Here is an 18,977-nt window from a genome sequence, read left to right as displayed (position 1 = left end):
GACATTTATAAACTGAGCAATACCAGTTTTCTTTACAATGGTTTCTCAGTCCTGGACAGGTTTTATTTGTCTTCAACATTCATCAGACAGTGACTGTTCCTTATCATAGGTCCAACAGACTCCAACACAATTAAATAACTGCTCCTTATGTGTTACTGATAATACTCTAGATCGGCATTTGTTTTACAACATTAAATTATAACATTTATTGACATTAAATCGACTGGTGTTAAATTTGTGACCTTTTATAATTCTCAGATCCTGAGAGACTTCTACTTAGCCAGGCATTGGTCATTTACTTGATCTTTTCCTTCTGTGTGTAGTAATTTCCATTGGTTGTTATCAAATTTCACCCTTACCGTTTCTCAATTTTTGAGATGATGTTGAATTTTTTACCTTGTCCTTGGAAGTGTTTATAACCTTTCCAACCTTATGTCATAAGGATATTTTATAAGCATATCACCAATTCTTCTGCTTAAAACAATAAATAATAAAATACAGTAATAGTATAGCATAGTAATATAAGTAGCATAGTAATAGAAATAAAGAAATACATTTGCACTTACATGTCCTGGCAGTCTGGTCACAACATATTTGTAACTATGCTCTGAGTATTATTTTTTAAGAAGTTGGACAATAATGCACACAATTAAAGATCCAGTTCCAGATGTTCCTCCCTAATTTACACCTAATTTACACCCAATGATTAAAACTCCAGAGTGGACACTTTGTACAAGCTTGTTCTCAGGCCATAAAAGTCCAGAAATTACCCATTCACCTACTTACGACCAAGATATCTATATATATATATATATACAGATATATATGGAGATATATATATATATATATATATAGGCACCTTTACTCTTTGCCCAGCAGCTGCCTCATGAAAGTGTGGGCATGGTCAAAGAGCCTTCCCTGGTCCCCTACTCTGTCCTTTTCTCTCAGCACAACAGAAACATTCCTGGTGTCTGCCTCAGGCATAACGCCTCTTTCCTTATCCATCTGATACCTAGATAACAAGGCTTTTAAGTAATTCAAAAGATTTCCATTGAAAGTACTTTGGTTAATTACTACCATTATTGCAATTGCCTGTGGAGTAAGTCAGGGCCCTGGTGTGCTAGGCACTTTACAAACACCAAACAAAAAAAGGCTCCTTTTCTTTTGCAGCTTAAGTGTTCATTGCTACTCTTTTACCGTTTTCTTCATGGCCACACGTTCAGCAGACTCCCGGATCGCTACTTTCCTTGACTTTTTTTCATGATGCTCCTCTTCAGAAGTTGTCTTGGCCACCTTGCTGACGCTAACTCCTTCACCTGTGGCAAAAAGGTTCCTCTTGGCAACATATGCAGCACTTTCTTTAATTCTCTCTTCTTCAGTGTCTGTGATACCACTGATATTCACTTCTCTGAAAGAGTTTTTAAAAAGCAGAATCCCATTGGTAAATGCTGAGAACATGTTCCATTTGTACTTGCTACCAAATTAGCCACTACAGAGGCCAACACTCTTCTGCTACTACAGTCTCATATGTATTCAAAGCAGAAACGTGGAAGGGGTTCTGCAGAAAGACTGAGTATTTCACTGTCAAAAGTCTTGGCCATTTTCAGTGCCTCTCCCTCTAAACATGCCATACACATTTTCAGTTTAACCATGATCCTACTGTGTTTTTTCATCTCCATCACTATAAAGATGAGTGTAAGGCATAGCCACAGATCTTCAGTTATTAACTTACAGCTGCAGTGCTCATACCAAGACTGCCAAAGGGGCAGGAGGTAATTGTAGCTGTATAACAATGTCCTCATTTGGGATTTATAAACCCCCCCATATAACTGTAGATAACAAAAAGTTCTCTTCTTTCATAGAAAATTCAATCCTATATTGCTTTCAGGAAGATAATTAAGGATTTTCTTGAAGCCTCCTCTACAGGCTTTGTACAGAGGTGAGACACAAAGAACTCCCAGTGGGTGCAATCCTGTTTCCATACTCACATGTGGATGTACCATTAAAACCGTATTGTTTTGGCACTGTCAGGACATTACAGCTGCTGTAGTAGTACATATACAGTGAGAGCTCCTTTGTGAGAAACGGGAGTAGAAACTTCCACAGGCATTAATGAGTTTGATTTACAGCCCTGGAAAGAGCTTGGGTTGATGTAATGATAAAGGTATACAGATGTTAAGCAGAAGGATTATAAACTTATGTTTCTATAGTTATAAGTAAGAATATGTACTGGGTGATATGGTGAAGGGTTTTTAAGTATAGTAATGTGATTTTATAGTTTAAGTTAAGAATTTAGATGTTATAATAGAAGTATATGTGTGTATGTGAGCTAGCAAGTTATTGATTGTGGAACAGACGCAACGCAGTAAAAAGAACCAAAGGTGACAGGTTATAAAGTCAAAACAAAGCTTTGTGTTAATTGCTTATTGGACCAAAAAGTTATAAATTGCCATGTAACTTTGAAAGTTGTGACTGTCTTCAGTTAGGGTGACTTGTTACTAAATACACGGCCTCTGAGACTGATGCCTTGTTTGATTTCTCAAGTAATAAATCGTGATAACCATGACTGTCCCATCTCTTTACTAAGGCACCGACATTCCTTGACTTAAGAAGAAGCATTAATATCCTCCTGGTGAACTTAGTAACTTTAAGGGAACATTAGATAGCACACTGAAGTCAAATTCTGTTTAAATTCTCATTAAGTGCCCGTCTTGCAAGCACTATAGAAACATCACCTCTGTTTCTAGAGTGCACTCAAGCACAGCCTCTCTTTTATCATAAAACACTTACTACTACTACAAAGCAAAAATATTAGGAAGAATGATGTTTTTTCTGTTTTCTTTAAGATTGCATTTGATAGCAGATCTCAATACTCAAAAAATTTGGATTAAGCTCAGAATTAACTGTCCAGCCCTTTATCTATGAAGTCAATTCAGTGAGATTAAGACAGTCAAGCAGTGGAATGTGCTGTAAACTTAATTACATTTAAAAACTGCTGGAAAGACTAAAAATCTTACTTAAGAGTACAGAGCTTTGACCACCCTCAAACTCAACTTCCTGTGTTTCAATCTGCTTTAAGAGGATGATCCTTAAAAAATCAGTGGACCGATAGATTCCTTCCACTTAGGCACATGCCCCCATAAATATCACCTGAAGCTGCAGATATATGGAGGAGGTTTTTGAAAAATCAGTTTAATGAATATGGATATGAATATAGCTATCTACATTCATTTTAAATTAATCCATGGCATTTTTCTTCAAAGGCAAACTGATACTATTTCCTCCTTAATTACAGTAGTTAAGATATCAGCAACTTCACAGTATGGACTGGTTTCTCAAGGCATTAAGCATCTTTTGGGAACTGATGAATATCCTCTGACTAATATAGAACTCATCCTAGTCATCTGCAGTTGTAATCCCCAGATGCTTTTGATCAACAGTATTAAATATTTAGATTTTCTAATAATTTCTCCCTGTTATACTCTTCCCAGATCAAAGAGAAACATCTTCACTGAAATGACAAATGCACTAAACCAGCAAACCATACCATTTAAGAATTGATTTTACAGTCAAGTCTCGAGGGTTTCAGTAGAAAACCCTTTTCAAACAGTTGCAACCCAATCCAACTCTGAATGGCACACACAAAATATAATTTTAAGGGTATCTACCAACTACAGTCCTTTGGCATAGGTTTATTAGTGATTGCAAATAGTTCCATGAGCCACATTCAGTAACTTCAGCACTTAGGGCATTTCATTAAGCTCTGGGTGTTTTATTGTCTAGAATACTGTCTGGCTGTCCATAATTTTCTCTTGCAAGGATTAGCCCAGGTGTTTAAGAGGATCAGTTGCAAAGTGAATAATCTGAGAAAAGTAGCTTTTCTACAGCAGAACCTGAGGGTTCTGAAGTAGAACTAAATAATGGAAATGGTGACGCATCGCTGAAGGTCACCCAGCTCCAACCAACCCATGGAGAGATGATCTTTATAAATAACTATTCCTTTTAACAGCTATCTTCCCATGGGAAACAACACATCAGTTTCACAGGGGAATTTGGGAATGACATACAGCATGCACATGGTTCAATGGGCTTCAGCTGTTATCCTTCAAACAAAAATAAATATCTGACAGGAATGTGGCATGCAACTTCTGCAGTCTTGGCATGTGGTCATGAGCATGATACCAACAGAAGAAAGCCTAAACCAGATACCATCTCATGCCATGTTGAGTTGAGCACTCTAACAACCATCATATGCTCTTTTTAACTAATTAAAAAAAAATAAAAATAAAAAAATCCCAAAACAAAAATAAAACTTTCTGGATCATTTCAGTGGCAGAAAAGCACACACAACTTTCTGAATTGCCGTATGCAAAAAGTAAGATTGATACCAACAAAAAAAAAAAAAAGAATAACAGTGTTGTAAGAATCTGACAGTATCTTTTAATGTATGATCCCAAAATATTGCACAGACACAAATAAATGAAACTATGCACCATCACATGGAGTTAGATATTATTCTATGCATTAAAAACCAAAATTAAATTATTTCTTAAGATTTGTTAAGATGTTAACATGATGGGCTAAGATCCCAGAGGCCTGTAAAAAAGCTCAGTATTAATCAACAGTTGTGCTTTTCAACTATTGCCCTACACTATACATTTTACTTGTGTAGACTCAAGATACAATGAAAAGGAATGATATTTGTGCTTGAGAGCATGGGAGACGGATGATGGTGAGCTGCTACATAAGTATAAACACCGGCTGAGGTGCAAAAGTAGTGAAGAGCCTTGTGAATATGTTATCTCAAGTTTTGTGTGAGACTGTCACATTTTTATGCATTTCTGTCACAGAAGATACAGATGAAACTCCAAAACATTTTTTTAGAAAGGCAACAGTGTGTTTCTTAATGTTGGTTTGATTAAAGAGCAGTGAATCCAACACAGGAATGTACAAGGGATGAGAAAAATTTACTCAAAGATAGTGGGAGGGAGTTAATAAAAACCAAAACTACTGGTCCAATCATAAAAGCATCACAAATGCTCCAAAGGCCAGAGCAATAACATCCTCCACTGACAAGTTGGAACTCAGTTCACATGAAACCACAAGTTTGGATATAAAGCAGAAGTGCCATTGCCTGTTGATTAAGCAGTAGACAGAAAAGCACTGGCTCCCAGAAACAACTTGGAAGTGTCCCCTGAAAAATGCCATGCTGCAGAGGAAAGACAAGTTGAAGGGAGGTTTCTGTTCAGCTGCAGGTAGACAAGAAAATTTTCTCCTGGCCTCTAACCAGGAACCAGTTTTCCACACTGCACCCCAGTATTTATTAATCTGCTGGAACTGCTGGAGACTCCTACTAAAATCACTATGCCATACCCCAAAAAGAGCATGGGGACCTCTTTGCTAATGTTGGTTCTGGCTTCCACATAAAGTTCACATTCAGCTTTACTGAGAACACTTCTGCAATAAGGTGTATTACATCAGTAGTAACCATGCAATAAATACCACCAACACGTGAGATCAGTATGAATCATTACAATGGATTTGAGAAAGCATTTGGTTTTATTCCAGGTTTTCCCTGTGCCAAGACCAGACATTAACATGTTGTTTCATTGTTTCTATGTTTAATGCTTGGTCAGAGACATTTGATTACAGAACAAGACTTCAAACCAAAATAATAAGCTAAATAATGTGGACAACATGCTTGCCAGGTTCCATATAAGCAGAGTTATATTTTCATTTCATAGAAAGTGTCTCTGACGATGTGTTGTAAACAAAGTCCAGACCCATGGGTTCATTTGTTCTGGCTCTGGATGATCAATGTCGGATTTACTGCCAGTCAGTTGACTTCTCTTTGTCTTTTTACCACTCATGTGAAGTGCAAACTATCACCGTAAGATCCATGAGTATAAAGACAGATTAATGGATTTGTTATTTTATAATTTGTTAATAAAATGTCAGAAATAAGATACCAAACAAAATGAAAATTAACATACCGTCCTGTGAATATGGGCACTGAGTAGTCTATGGCTTCATTCTCTTTGTCCTCTGATATCAAACTCTGTTTTGCTCTCTTTGCTTTGGGACTCATCTTATAGGATTGATCTTCTATCATTAAATTGGAATTTTTCAGTCTGAAATAAAAATTATATTATTAAATACAGGAAATAAGCTGTTAAGAAGCACTCCAAAATACCATTAAAGTACTAAAATTGTTTTGCTGTCTTATTTTGTAATCAAGAATTTACAATTTTTAATAGCTATAGTTTCAGAGTTATTAAACACATAACTAAGTGTACCTTTCACAATCTCATTACAAACTTACCACTGATGCCCCTTGATATTAAATCTAAATAGATAAACAACATACCCGGTAGCAATGTACTTTTAATAGCTTTTGGTTTGGGACTCGGGGAGTTTGTAATCCCCAGTTTTGATAGATCCTGAAGTCACTGAGTCCACTGGGTAATTCTAAAGATTGTATCTGAACTCATAATCTCTACTTTTCCAAAATTTACAGTCCTGAAATTGTGTGGTCCTGAAACAAAATGGTGGTGTGCAAATATATTCAAAGTAATTATGTGTTCAAGTCTCTCTACAGAAATTGTAGGGCAGAGCACTGCTCAGAAACCAGTGCTGTCATTCCCACTGCTCTCCCACACCACTCCAATCCATTGGAAGAGAAGAGCTGAGCGAAGTAACACTGTTGAACATAGCACCGATAAATGAAGGATAACTGGAAAGAAGGAAGAGCTTCCCCCTGTCCTCACCAGCCTGGGAGGGATTCTGAAGAGCATGAAGTGTATTTGAGGCAATCATTTTAGGTTCATTTTTAAAATAGTTACAAACTGTATAAACAAATAGTTACAAATAGTTACAAACTGGTCCTCCTTTGCCAAAGCAACACATCTCTAATTCCCATATCTATGGAGTATGCTAATTATTTGTCAGCCTTATAAATCCCCAAAGTGTCTATTCACCTGTCTTGCAACATCACCACAGAAAATCACATGTGAGTCTGCTTTGGTCTGGGGATTTGTCTACACAGTATGAGCTCCCTGCTTACATGTGCAGATAGAGGAGCAGAATTACGGTTTCTCAGCAAGGCTCATTAGCCCTGACGTGCCTGTACCAGGGATGACCTGCTTCCCACACCCTGGATAGCTTACACTGGTGTCTCTACACAGCATGCTGCACACATATATCAAACCTCGTGCTAACACTGGGCCCCTGGGAATGTTACACATGCATAATGTAATATAATATTATATCCTTGGGCTAATGTTTTCCTTAGGCTGTATCCCTGCAAAAGTACCACCACCAACACACGAAGAGTGCTTAGTTTCCAAAATATGTGCCAGTAATCTATCCACTGAGACTGTGTGCGAGAAGGCACAGGTCCACTTTCATTCTCCCATCTTTCCTTCCTTCATTGCTCTGTGTCCATCCCTTTGCCCAGAATGAGTTCTCTCCCTACCCAGTTCCTGTTAAATCAGTCTCCCACTCTCTAGCTCTCTCGCTGTCTTTCTTAGTGTAATTGCTCTGTGCTCCCCAGGTGCTGCCATGGCCAAGCCTGCGGCACGGCTGCCAAGAGATGCTCAGTACAGGGGGTGAAAGCAACCATGCACTGCTTCTCCTTCCTTCCTCCTCTCTCTGTAACCTGGTTTCCATGCAAAAGAAGGCACAGCCAGTGAGAGCACATCGCAGGACTGGGGCCAAGGGTTTTCCCTTGTCAGGCACCACTGGATCAGCCAAGGCACAGACCACATCCACAGGAGAGAGTTGCTGTGGGCTCTGGTCTCTGACACCAGGCACTGCCCAGGACAGCCATGGATGGAGTACAAGACAGGCAGATCCAGCTTTAGGGACAGAAATCCAAGCAGAGAACACTGGGGAGCAGGCCAGGCAGAGTACAATAAAAACGAAGAGACACACTGAAACAGGGTGTGCAAAGGCCTCACTCCTGGCTTGGAGAATGATGTGGTGCAATCACTACAGCAAACCACAAATGCACTAGGAGAACTCATCAAATAAGTGATGAGAAACATCACAGGCAAACTATTTTCATTATTTTTCTTAATTGAACTAGAGCCTGTAAGGAGCTGTAGATCTTTACTTAGCAGGTGACTTTTATTTTTGTCCTATTTTAAAATGGGTCAAACCTGGAATTTTGACTCTGACTGCCATTAGATTTCCTCAGAGCTTTAGGCTGAACCTGTTAGGAGGCCACTTGATTCCTGGTTGCTTCTAGATCAAGAAGGATCACAGTACCAATTGAACTTAAGTTAAAATGTCAAAAAGTTTCTATTTTCATAAAAGTAGTTGAAATGTGGTGAAAATTTCAGCTCAGGCATTTACAGCACTGTTAATTCCAGACCAACACATCAGTCCTAAAGGAGAGTTTGGCCTTGCTGTCAGTTTAATTTTCATTTAAGGTCCAGATTACACACTCATGTAGGGAATTAATAGTTAGCATATATATCAGTTCCCATCACTCCCTGCTAGGCATTTTATTGATGTCTTTCCTGTATGGTAGTGGGGGTTTTCTATCTTTCACTTATAACTCTCTAAAATTATTTGAAAAGGTAAGAATAAATTGTTATAGGTTCTGTTTATTTGATGGCTGTTATTTTACTCAAACACTCTAAGTGTTTGAAGTTGAATGTTTCACCTTCATGACCATATCAGAGCACCCAGCTGGTGTTTGCAGAGAGATAGCCAAAGTCACTCCAAAATGTTCTTTAGAATTGCACTGCATAAACCAAGAGATGAGTTCAATAAATTTGAAGCAGCAGAAAACATTTCTCCTTTCCAAATCTTATCATTTGTTTCTCTTCTGGCAGAGCTACATGGAGGCTAGTAGAAACACATATTCAAATGGAGCTCTGAGAAAACAGGTTGAACACTATTCTATCATGAGGTTTATTTCCCTGTTTTCCTTTTGTGTTCTTACTATTTCTTCCTGTGCAACACAAAAAGCAAATCCTGCCTAAAAAACATTATTTAGGTGGCCCAAAGGAGGACTCTGCTTCTTGAACCAGATTCTAAAATCTTGCCCTTTATTTTAAAACGTTTCAACCTTTTACCTGATATGTGGAACAGAATCTCCCCAGAGGAGAAGGAGCAGGGTATCAGTGCTCTCTAGTTTCATAGGAAGGAACAGTACCATGACCTTTTAACATCTTTCAGCCTCATTTGATATGCCCAGCTAGCATATGAATATTTTTTTCCAGGTCAGATACTATCTGTACTGGCTTATCAAGGTTGGTGACCCAAGCCTACTGTCCTCACTTTAGGTTGGTTTTCAGCATGTGAAAATGTCAACGCCAGCATTTTTCTAGTTTCTCACTAGAGTCACTGAGTTGTAAAAGGCACAGGCATTGTCCTGTAGAGATTTAAAAAACAGATGCTATTAACTTTTCCCTCTAGCCCAACAGAGGAACTAAAGAAAACACTGTGCAGGGCATCTGAAAATCCCAAACAGGTGTTTTGTTCTGTTTTGATGTCTTATTCTTAGACAGAGAACATGTTGGCACTGCCCTTGTTTCTGTGCCTGAAGGGACAGGTTTCCCACACTGCACAAAGAGAGTCTGCACCCAGTGGATGTAGAAATGTGTTCTGGGAGCAGACCACAACACTCTATTCCTTAGTTATTTCACTCCTGAATGAAAAGGAACATGTAAGCTCTTTTATACCTCTACAAAATCATGTATCTTGTCCTAAGCAGAAAGAGATGATGGTATACACAATGGTTGCACCAGTTGTACTTGCTGGAGAAGCTCCATTAGCCACAAGGCATTTTCCAGGCTCTCTTTTAGCAGCTGCTTCTTTCCTAATATGCAGTATTTTAACTTACTGTAAATAGGAGATAGTAGATTGGCAAACCCAGTTACAGGAAAGGAAAAAAAAAAATATTTTCAGAACAGAACTCTTTAAATTCAGCCTTTAAAAATGAGAAGTGCTTTCTTGTGACTATATTCATTTTGAGTTGCTGACAGGTTTGTCACAAGCCCAGGCAATATTGCTGGCAATATTCCCTAACACAGCTTCCACAACAATTTTATTTGAAGGGGAATTGTTTCCACGTAGCAGGTCTCATTAAAACAATTTCCAAGCTTGGGGATGACATCTGGAAGCCAGCTTCTTAACCCTCACCTATAATAAACCAAAGGATAAGCAGTGCCAAGACCATGGTCTTCTCATATTTCTGGAAGTGTATTATTTACTCAGCCTTGTCCCGATCCTGGTTACAATATTGCTCAGAAGAGCATTGGCTCTCACTGGCAGCCTAATTAATTGCAATTTAGAAGGGCATCTCTCCTCCCTTTGCTTGGTACACCTGAATTACACCACGTCTTCTTCACTGTTTTGCTTGACCTGCAAAATACATGCAAATGCCTGAGCCACACCAGTAATTTCTGTTTTCCCTCTAAGCAGGTGTCTGGCCCTTTGGGTGACAGATAATCTGTCTGTGACACAATGGGATTATCTGATACTGCTAGACAGGAAAATAACATATGGAAAAGCAGTGAAAGTTTGAGCAAAAGCAAATCACTGAGCTCCCACAAAAAAGATTTAAATGAGTTTAATCCAGCAGTCCGGTTTGACAGGCCTGTTGTGCTATAAGCAGCTTTGGCAGATCGGACTGAAAGCTTCTCAGAAGCGCATGGAGGATGCAGTGCTGCTGTAGAAGGTTTCCCCACAGGAGCCAGCTTTCCCATGCTGGCAGCCCCCAAGGATTGGATGGGGAAGAGGATGGATGGCCACAACATCAGCTTGTGGGAGATATACATCCCTCACCTGCACAGAGCCTCATGGGAAGCAGCGCATGTCGCTTTTCCTGCCTCTGCTGAGGCCAAAGAAAAAGTCCTTGGCTAGAGACAGCCCCACGAGCTGGTGGGGAGGGCTGAGTGTGAAGAGGCAACCTCTACATGGTGAGACGCTCTTCCTTTTGGGAGCCCAGAGGTCTGCACCTTTGCCCAACTGCAACCAGCAAAGCTGCAAGCTTCCATACTTGCTCTCGATTTTGCCAGTTTTCATTTCTTTCCTTGTACTTCCTCAAGCTGTTGTGGTGTGAAGAAGACTTGGAATGTGGGGGACAGGCCACTTGCACATGGAAAATTTTTTGTCCTGAAAAATCAAGCTGTGGCTCCTTCAAACTGCCTGTGTCCACACTCTGGCAACGTTTTTCACTCAAGCGAGGCTTCAACATCAGAGAACTGGGTCTGGGTCAAGGTCTTGCAGGTCACTTAGTTCCTAGTCCTTCTCCACTGCTCTCCCCGTGATAAATTCCTCACATGGCACTACTGCATGCCAACACTCTTGCTTCATGAACACTTTTTTGTACTGTGACTACAGAAAAGGATGAGACTTAAATTTTGCAAGAACAGTAAGTTTAACAGAAGCTACTTTAGATAAAAATAAGAAGTGACCTGAATAGAAACTTAGTATTTGAGTTTTCCTGTTGGGTTTAGGGTGTTTTTCTGCAAAACTATATCCGTTATGCAAAAAAGTATATTTGATGGTCATATTCACTGATGTGCAATCATCAGTTGTTAGCTGAAAAATTTTGTTGGGATTTGGATTTGTGTGTCAATTCTGGTTTCAAGCAAACACTACTGTTGAGGTCATTTAGATACAGCATTTCAATTCAAGGCCTTTTCTACTTCTAGAAAATTGAAAGAGTTTGAAGGCTCTTTATTTTTTTCCCTACACCATTCTTTTCATATGGATGAAAACAGAAAATCTGATTTTCCTAATATGTTTGAGTAATGCTTTTTGCCTCCACATTATCCCTTGAAGTGTTTTGGGTTATCTGGGAAAGACAGCACAAATTTGGCAAGAAGTCCTTCAAATTTGAACTACATTTAACTGTAGAATTGCATTATTTTTCCACTTTACCTCTTGCAAATTGCAGAAATATGGGCTGCAAAAAAAGAAATAAATACCAACATAGAGGCTATATTAACCATAAACTCTAGTTAAATATTGAGATTTTCATTCAGAGATATTGTCTCCTGTGTAATTAAGTTTTGTGTAAGAGAGATTGGAATCACATCTGTCTAATCTTCAGAGTCCTTGTCTTAGGTAGCAGCACTGAATTTCTCAAACTTCCAACACAATGACAGGATCACAGAAATAAAGAAGTTGCAGCTGACACATTTTTATCTCTGATCAATCTATTGGCAACTCTTGTACAGAGTATTATATATGCAAATATGCTCTTTTAAACCAAAAGCTTTTATCTCAAGCAAAACCTCAGGAAACCTGGAAATATTTTAGGTTCTCTCTCAACTAAGCAATTTAATTTCCTTCAATATCACACTGCTCATATTAGAGTTCTTCTTAATGAGAATATACAGATTTTAGAAGAAACTCACATGACAACTGAAGTGCTTGTGACTGGGACTCAGAAAACGGTTTGTTTAAACAATGATTTTTCACAACTTGAAGTTCCTTTTTTTATTGGAACCTTTTCTCTAAGAAGAAGGAGGCTTTGGCTTAGGGTCAGCTAGAGTGCAGGCACAACTGCATCGCTGTAGAAATTTGGGATATCTTCCCCTACCCAGCTCCCTTTGGAAGCATAACCCTCAGTCCCAGAACCTCCGGGTTTTCTATTTTTTCGTCATAAATGAGATTCTCACTGCTTCACTCAGTGGTTAATTGTCTGCACAAGTAAAATTATTTCAACAGCAAAGCTTGGATATGACCCAGCCTAAGACAATCAACTACAGAATCATAGAATCATTAAGACCTCTAAGATCATCAGGTTCAACCAGTAACCCAGCACTGCCAAGCCCACATTTAAACCGTGTCCCTAAGTGCCACATCCGCACATTTTTGAACACTTCCAAGGATGGTAATCCCACTATGTCCCTGGTCAGCCTATTCCAATACCTGACCACACTTTCAGTGAAGAAATGTTTCCCAATTTCCAATCTAAACCTCCCCTAGTGCAACTTGAGGCCATTTCCTCTCATCCTGTCTTGTTACCTGGGAGAAGAGACTGAATCCCACCTGGCTACACTCCTTTCAGGCAGTTGTAGAGAGTCATAAAGACTCCTCTGAGTGTCCTTTTCTCCAGGCTAAAAAACTGTAGTTCCCTCAGCTCCTCCCCATAAGACTTGTGCTCCCGAACCTTCATCAGCTTTGCTGCCCTTCTTTGGACACGTTCCAGCAACTCAATATCTATCTTGCAGTGAGGAGTTAAATAAAGTCATTTACCTGGGCTGTAACAGCCTGAGGTTCAAATTCCTGAACAAACCCTGGCAAATAGAGATTGGACCCTGAACCTCCTGAAAGCCAAGGGAAGGCTGAAATCACAAGGTATTGTTTACTGTGGTACATGTAGTCCTTCCTTCACTGGTTTTGGCCAAGATTTCACCATTATCCACAATCCTGGGAGGATATTAAGTTTGCAAAATTTAAATTTTCTGGTGGACAAGTTTTGGTAAGTTCTGCTAATGGTACTCTTAATTTTACATTAATACAACAGCGAGCAGATGTTCAGGGCTGTAATTTGTTGATCATTTGTTCTATTGCTAACAGCTGCCCTAATCTTACTTTAATACTTCCCTAATTTCTGTAAATCTCTGAGATATATGCATACAAATAATATGAGGCTATTATATCAAAAATATTCTGCTAATGTAATTTTTTGAGCAATATTTATTATCTTAAATTTTAAAAACCCCATGGCAGCTAAGCATAGCTGCTCTTCTTATGCAAGATGGACACTTCAGGTTATTTCTACTTTGGAAATAGTATGCCTCAACCAACACACAGTGTGAAAATTTCAGTTTGTTGAATCACTCAGCACAAAAGTGAAACTATTAGGCCAAAGAAGAATTAATCATATATGGACACATCAGCTCAAACTTGCATGAAGAGCTTTGAGTTCTTTTACTCCTCCAACCTGGCCAGATAAGAGACAGCCTCAATCCAGAAGCTGTCTCAACTCTTCATATTTAATTCAGCTGTATTAATATGGCTAAACAACTTGGAAGCACAGGTAACTCATGCCTAACCAGTTTGGAGCATGAATATGTCACCATTCAGCCACATCAGCACTGCCAGTGCTATTCTTACGACAGTCCAACCTTCACACATGGATTAGTCCAACAAACTAAGCTGACCACAGCCCTTCCCATTGCCAAAGCCAAGGGAAAACACCAAACCGGGAAAACACCAAACCAGGAAAACAGATTAATGCCAAGTTATAGAGAAACTTTATGTGGACAAGGAGGAGAGTTTTGCCACTGTTTTCAATGGGAAGTGGTTGGACATACTTGCACCAGAATGCTGTTTTGAAGACGGATATTCTTACCCAAAATTGTAGGCTTCAGATCCCAGCCTGTAGGCTGCAGCCAGCTTGTTGATGGATTCAGATCCATGGCTGTAGGCAGCTGAGCTGGTGCTGAGGGACTGAGAGTCAAGGCTGTAGGCAGCAGATCTCTTACTTTGCATGGCAGAGTGGTCATAGGCTGTGGATCCATGACTGTAAGCTGCTGAGGAGTCAAGGCTGAAGCCCGCTGCAGACGAGTGGCGATGGGCCGCAGAGCCCCTGGCGTAAGCTGCAGATCCTTGAGCATAGACGGCAGATTTGCTCTTTGTCTCCTTTTGGTACTGGCTCACAGTGGACGACAGCGCTTTGTGGCGGTACGCACGGTCATAGTGCTCATGGTGTCTTTGGTAGAAAGGTAAAGACATCATGGGTGCCTTTGAATTTTGGGTTTCACTGCACTTTTCTGAATGTAAATAAACAGGATGACGTCTGAAAAAGAGCAGGCCAAACATAAGGACTATTGTAACGAAAACTCCTGAGTTAGCATACAAATAATACACAGCTTCACACAAACTAACACTGAACTTGAAAAATCAACTGCGATAAATTTAGAGTTATCTTTTTATTATGTGATTCAGACTTTCAGACAGATTCATATTCAGGTTTCAAGATGCTCACATATCACCTGTCATGACCAGAAACCTTTGCACCATTGTGTCTGTTCATTTGTAGTTGGCCTCCCTGCTACTGCAAACTATTCAAGGTTTATGTGCTCACGTATTACTGCAAACTAATGAAACTCTGTATGTCTGGCTTCTTCAGAGATAGTGTAAATAATTTTGTTCAATTACAATAGAGATAATAAAGTAATAAATTTTTTTTAAAGGCGTGAGTAAATCCAACAAGCCTATAAAGGCTGAAACAAAAATATATGAACATTTAATTTGTTTTTGTAATTCAATTTTCAGATTGAATTTAATGTCCCATTTATTATTATAACAGTGAATTAAAACACTAAGATTGAGAAGGATGTCAGTTTTTCTCTAAATGTGCATTACAGTGATTGTTTTGTATGTGATACCAGGGTTCAATTCAACAGGGCTTATTGCTTTTTATACCTTTACAGTTTAAACAGGGATACAGTCTGTATGCAATGGGTAAAATAATATCATGCTCCTCAATCCAAATCCTTTTTTTTAACCAAAAATACCATGTTCAAGACTGCCAAAACCCTTCCTCCAGACAATAGGCCCATTTAAGTTTTATTTTGCATGACATCAGTAGATGGTCTTGTGGTCACTTGTAGTACAAAATCTGATCAGGTGAGAGGTAGTTCCCCTCTCAAAATGGAATGACAGTTGAGTGCAGAAAGAATTTCCCTTGTTTGTTTGTTTGTTTGTTTGTTTTAAAGCCAGCAATTCAGTCATTATTTTGCTTTTGTTTAATTTTGCTGTGGTTATAACTGACTTTTCTACTTTGACATGCAAGCTTGCCTCAAGTAATCCATATGATAACCTTGCTTTCTCTTTCTTTTAGGCTTACAAGGCTACTAGGATTGTCCCTGTAATATCTTTTTAAGATAAAAGCAGCTGACTAGTAACAGAAATTAGCTACAATGAGGAAATATTAAGAAGGATTTAAAGAAGATCCAAAAATAATGGTGAGAGCTGTTTGTTATTGTTTTGGGGTTTTTTTTAATATCAATCACAACAGTGGGAAAATTGTTCTGCTTCTTGTTTTCCTCATATTAATGCAAAACAATGTAATGTTTGGTCGTAAAATACACTTACAGAACTGGAGAGCAATCATGACTTCATGAAAATCTAGATATGTGGTTTGGGTTGTCCTGTGCAGGGGCAGGAGTTGGTCTTTGATGATCCTTGTGGGTCCCTTGCAACACAGAATATTCTGTGATTCTGTAATTTTTTCCCTGGTCTTTAAGCTTCCTAGATTTCAGTCCTTGGCTTTTTCTCTACTATTTGGTTCTGATAGCAAGTCAACAAATTTCAAACTATTCTCTTTGACAACTGCTGAGGTATTCACCCCAACCAAGGCAAATTATGAAAAAAAACCCCCAAAACCACAACAAACCAAACCAAACCAAAAACGAAGAGGAAAACTTTCTTATATTTCAGGGCTCTCACAAGGAAGATGCTCTCTGTAGGATAACTGAATAGATCATTTAGTCGAAGGAAGTCAACAAGGAAGAAACTCATTCAGAAATGCCTTATGTAAAAGAAATTGCTGATATCTTGACCACAATGAAACTGTGACTTCAAGGAAACCAGATTATGCATTTACTTTATTTTTATCTGAGGAAGAAGGAGAAATGGGAGTGTTAGCCCATTGCTCCCTAAGGCAAAAACTGATGTTCCTTTTTAACTCCCTTATTCCTCCCATATTCCTCATATTTTTTCATGTTAGTCTAAAAGAATGCAATTATTCTGCCTAGCATCCTTGTTTCTAATACCTGACAGTATTTTGTGTTGTTACTCATTTCACTGTTAGCTACTAGTAATATGTAGTTCCTCTTAATTTCCCTAGTTTCAGAAGATTTTTTTCTTCATTTTTCTTCATTGCCTTCCTCTTTAAGCTCTGCAGAGATAGGTTTAGGATTTATAAGTGTCGTGGTCACTGCTTAGGAAGGTTAAGGCATACAGAAGAATATTGTCTTGCACACTGAAAGGGAAGGAACATGAGAACATCCTGTTTTCCTTCTGCAGAGTACTACAGTTTGTCTTCACCAGCTTTATTTGAAGTGTTGGCTGGCTTCATCATTCATACAACAGCCACAATGCTAACAGCCATTCAGCTCAGGCATTCCCACAGCCTTCCAGGCTTCAGTGTACGAAAGGTGATCCAAAAGTATAAAGTGCTGCATGTGTTGTCCATTAAGAAGTTAAGTGAGGCATTTCATTTACAATTTATCAGACCAAAAGAACAACTTAAAATGTACAAAGGAAACATTTTTCTTCCAAACATAAAAGGTCGGGATTTCACTGCTCTCAGGAGTAAAAGTCTGTGATAGGAGTAAGGATAGCAAGGCAGGCACTGAGCACAAAGTCAGCTCTCCTGATTCAAATCAAAGACCAACACTGACTCATACCATGTAAAAGGAAACTCCTTTCATAGGTATTTTATCACACTATGAGTTATGTTTTATATTTCCTCTGAAACATCACGGATTGCTCACAGGCCAGGATAAGTTAGTTACATTAGTCTGATCAGATACAGTAGTGTGATGCTATCGGAGATGACAAGTAATGCGGAAACTTCTAAGGACTTTGCTCCTCTTTGGAGCACTGCCTGATTATCAGATTGACTCCCATCTCTTAAGTTTTATCCATGCTACCTGCACCCACTTAGACTGCATCCACTAACCAGCCCCCTTCAGTGTGAGGGCAACACTCCCTCTCAAGATCTGTGTAGCACTTCACAACTTCTGAGCTTGGCCTAAAAATATTAGTGGCCATAGTTAGATGAATTTGCAGTTTTTGGAGCTATATTTTATCAGCTGTTGAACTGAGTATTTAAAATTACTACTGAGCAGGCAGACAGTTCTGTACTTGCCCATAGTTCATAGCTACACATTAAGGGAAGAGATGTTGCTGGCATTACCTCTTGTACTGTTTATCAGTCTGTGTAATTCTTTAAAGAGCTACTCCACCAATCAATGAAAACAGTGAAATAGATTTAAAAAAAGAAACTCTTGTAAGCACAGAAAAGATAACATCCTATGCAACAAGAAAATATTTTTGTTATTTAAACATTCTGTAAGCCCACAGGAGACTACCTGACAAACTTCTCCTGTATCTCAGTAACCCATGCTTCATTTGAGAGTACTGTGACAATACGCATATTTCACTGAGTGAAAATAAAAGAGCCCTGCACTTCTTTCATTTCACAGCTGAACCTTCAGATGTCTTCAATTCACATCCACAAATCCCTCAACTGCTGAGCTAAGATGAATAAAGGGAGCTACTATCAACTTCGCATTACAGATTCAGATTAAAAATAATTGAAGCCTTCCAGCATAAAAAACCCCACTTACCAGGATCCAAATGAATGGCAGCAAATGGAAAAGCCCCAAGTGGATGAATAGCACAAAAATACAGCAACAATGAAGCCAGCAAAGAAAGAGGCAGTTAGGACGAGGGGTAAGGACTGGACTTCAAGGTCCAGAACAAAAATAATGCCTGCAGTCAGTGGAATGTCAGAGCCCCAGTCCATACCTTTTATGGCCAGGGGGATGCTATAAATATAGCATCGAAGAGGGAGAGAGACAGAGACAGATACCGATACCCTGTACTATCTCTGTGCAAAGACATGATGACGGCAGCTTCAAACTAAAGCAGATACAGAGTTCTCCCTTTAAAATATCCTCACTAAATTCTGCATAAAATCAGCATTCAAATTCAAAATTATTTCTAGGATTTTTTTTTCCTCAGTTATATCAGATTTAGGAGAAGAGAAAAAAAAAAATTGTGTCATGAACCAGAAACTAGGAAAGACCAATCCCTGTATTGACCTTTGCTACGGTACAAGAATATGAACATTTTACTGGTTCCTTTTTTTTTAATGCCAAGCCACAGTACATGTAATACAGATATTTCAGCTTAATGACAGACAATCTACCAAGACTCTCTAAAGTCATACAATGACTTACATTTCAATAGAAATGTATTTTCTTTGTTCT

At 38.9% G+C, this 18,977-nt stretch overlaps 1 protein-coding gene across 4 annotated transcripts in view; it reads right to left on the bottom strand.

Moving 5' to 3' along the window:
- Positions 1–18,477, bottom strand: part of MYOM1 (myomesin 1) — an 81,208-nt gene extending 62,731 nt beyond the window's left edge. For 3 of the 4 annotated variants that reach the window (XM_032122900.1, XM_032122909.1, XM_032122918.1), the window contains exons 1-4: positions 18,333–18,476; positions 14,324–14,770; positions 5,994–6,131; positions 1,198–1,408 (exon numbers count right to left, since the gene is read on the bottom strand). In XM_032122900.1, coding sequence (XP_031978791.1) covers positions 1,198–1,408; positions 5,994–6,131; positions 14,324–14,709 — 735 coding nt within the window. In that variant the 5' untranslated portion in view covers positions 14,710–14,770; positions 18,333–18,476. Of the gene's footprint in view, positions 1–1,197; positions 1,409–5,993; positions 6,132–14,323; positions 14,771–18,332 lie in introns of all 4 variants that reach the window. The other variant, XM_032122891.1, reaches the window with a different exon arrangement.
- Positions 18,478–18,977: the final 500 nt, after the last annotated feature.

This window comes from Corvus moneduloides, chromosome 1 (assembly GCF_009650955.1).
Source record: "Corvus moneduloides isolate bCorMon1 chromosome 1, bCorMon1.pri, whole genome shotgun sequence".
NCBI classification, from domain to species: domain Eukaryota; kingdom Metazoa; phylum Chordata; class Aves; order Passeriformes; family Corvidae; genus Corvus; species Corvus moneduloides.
This window is presented reverse-complemented; position numbering and strand designations above follow the sequence as displayed.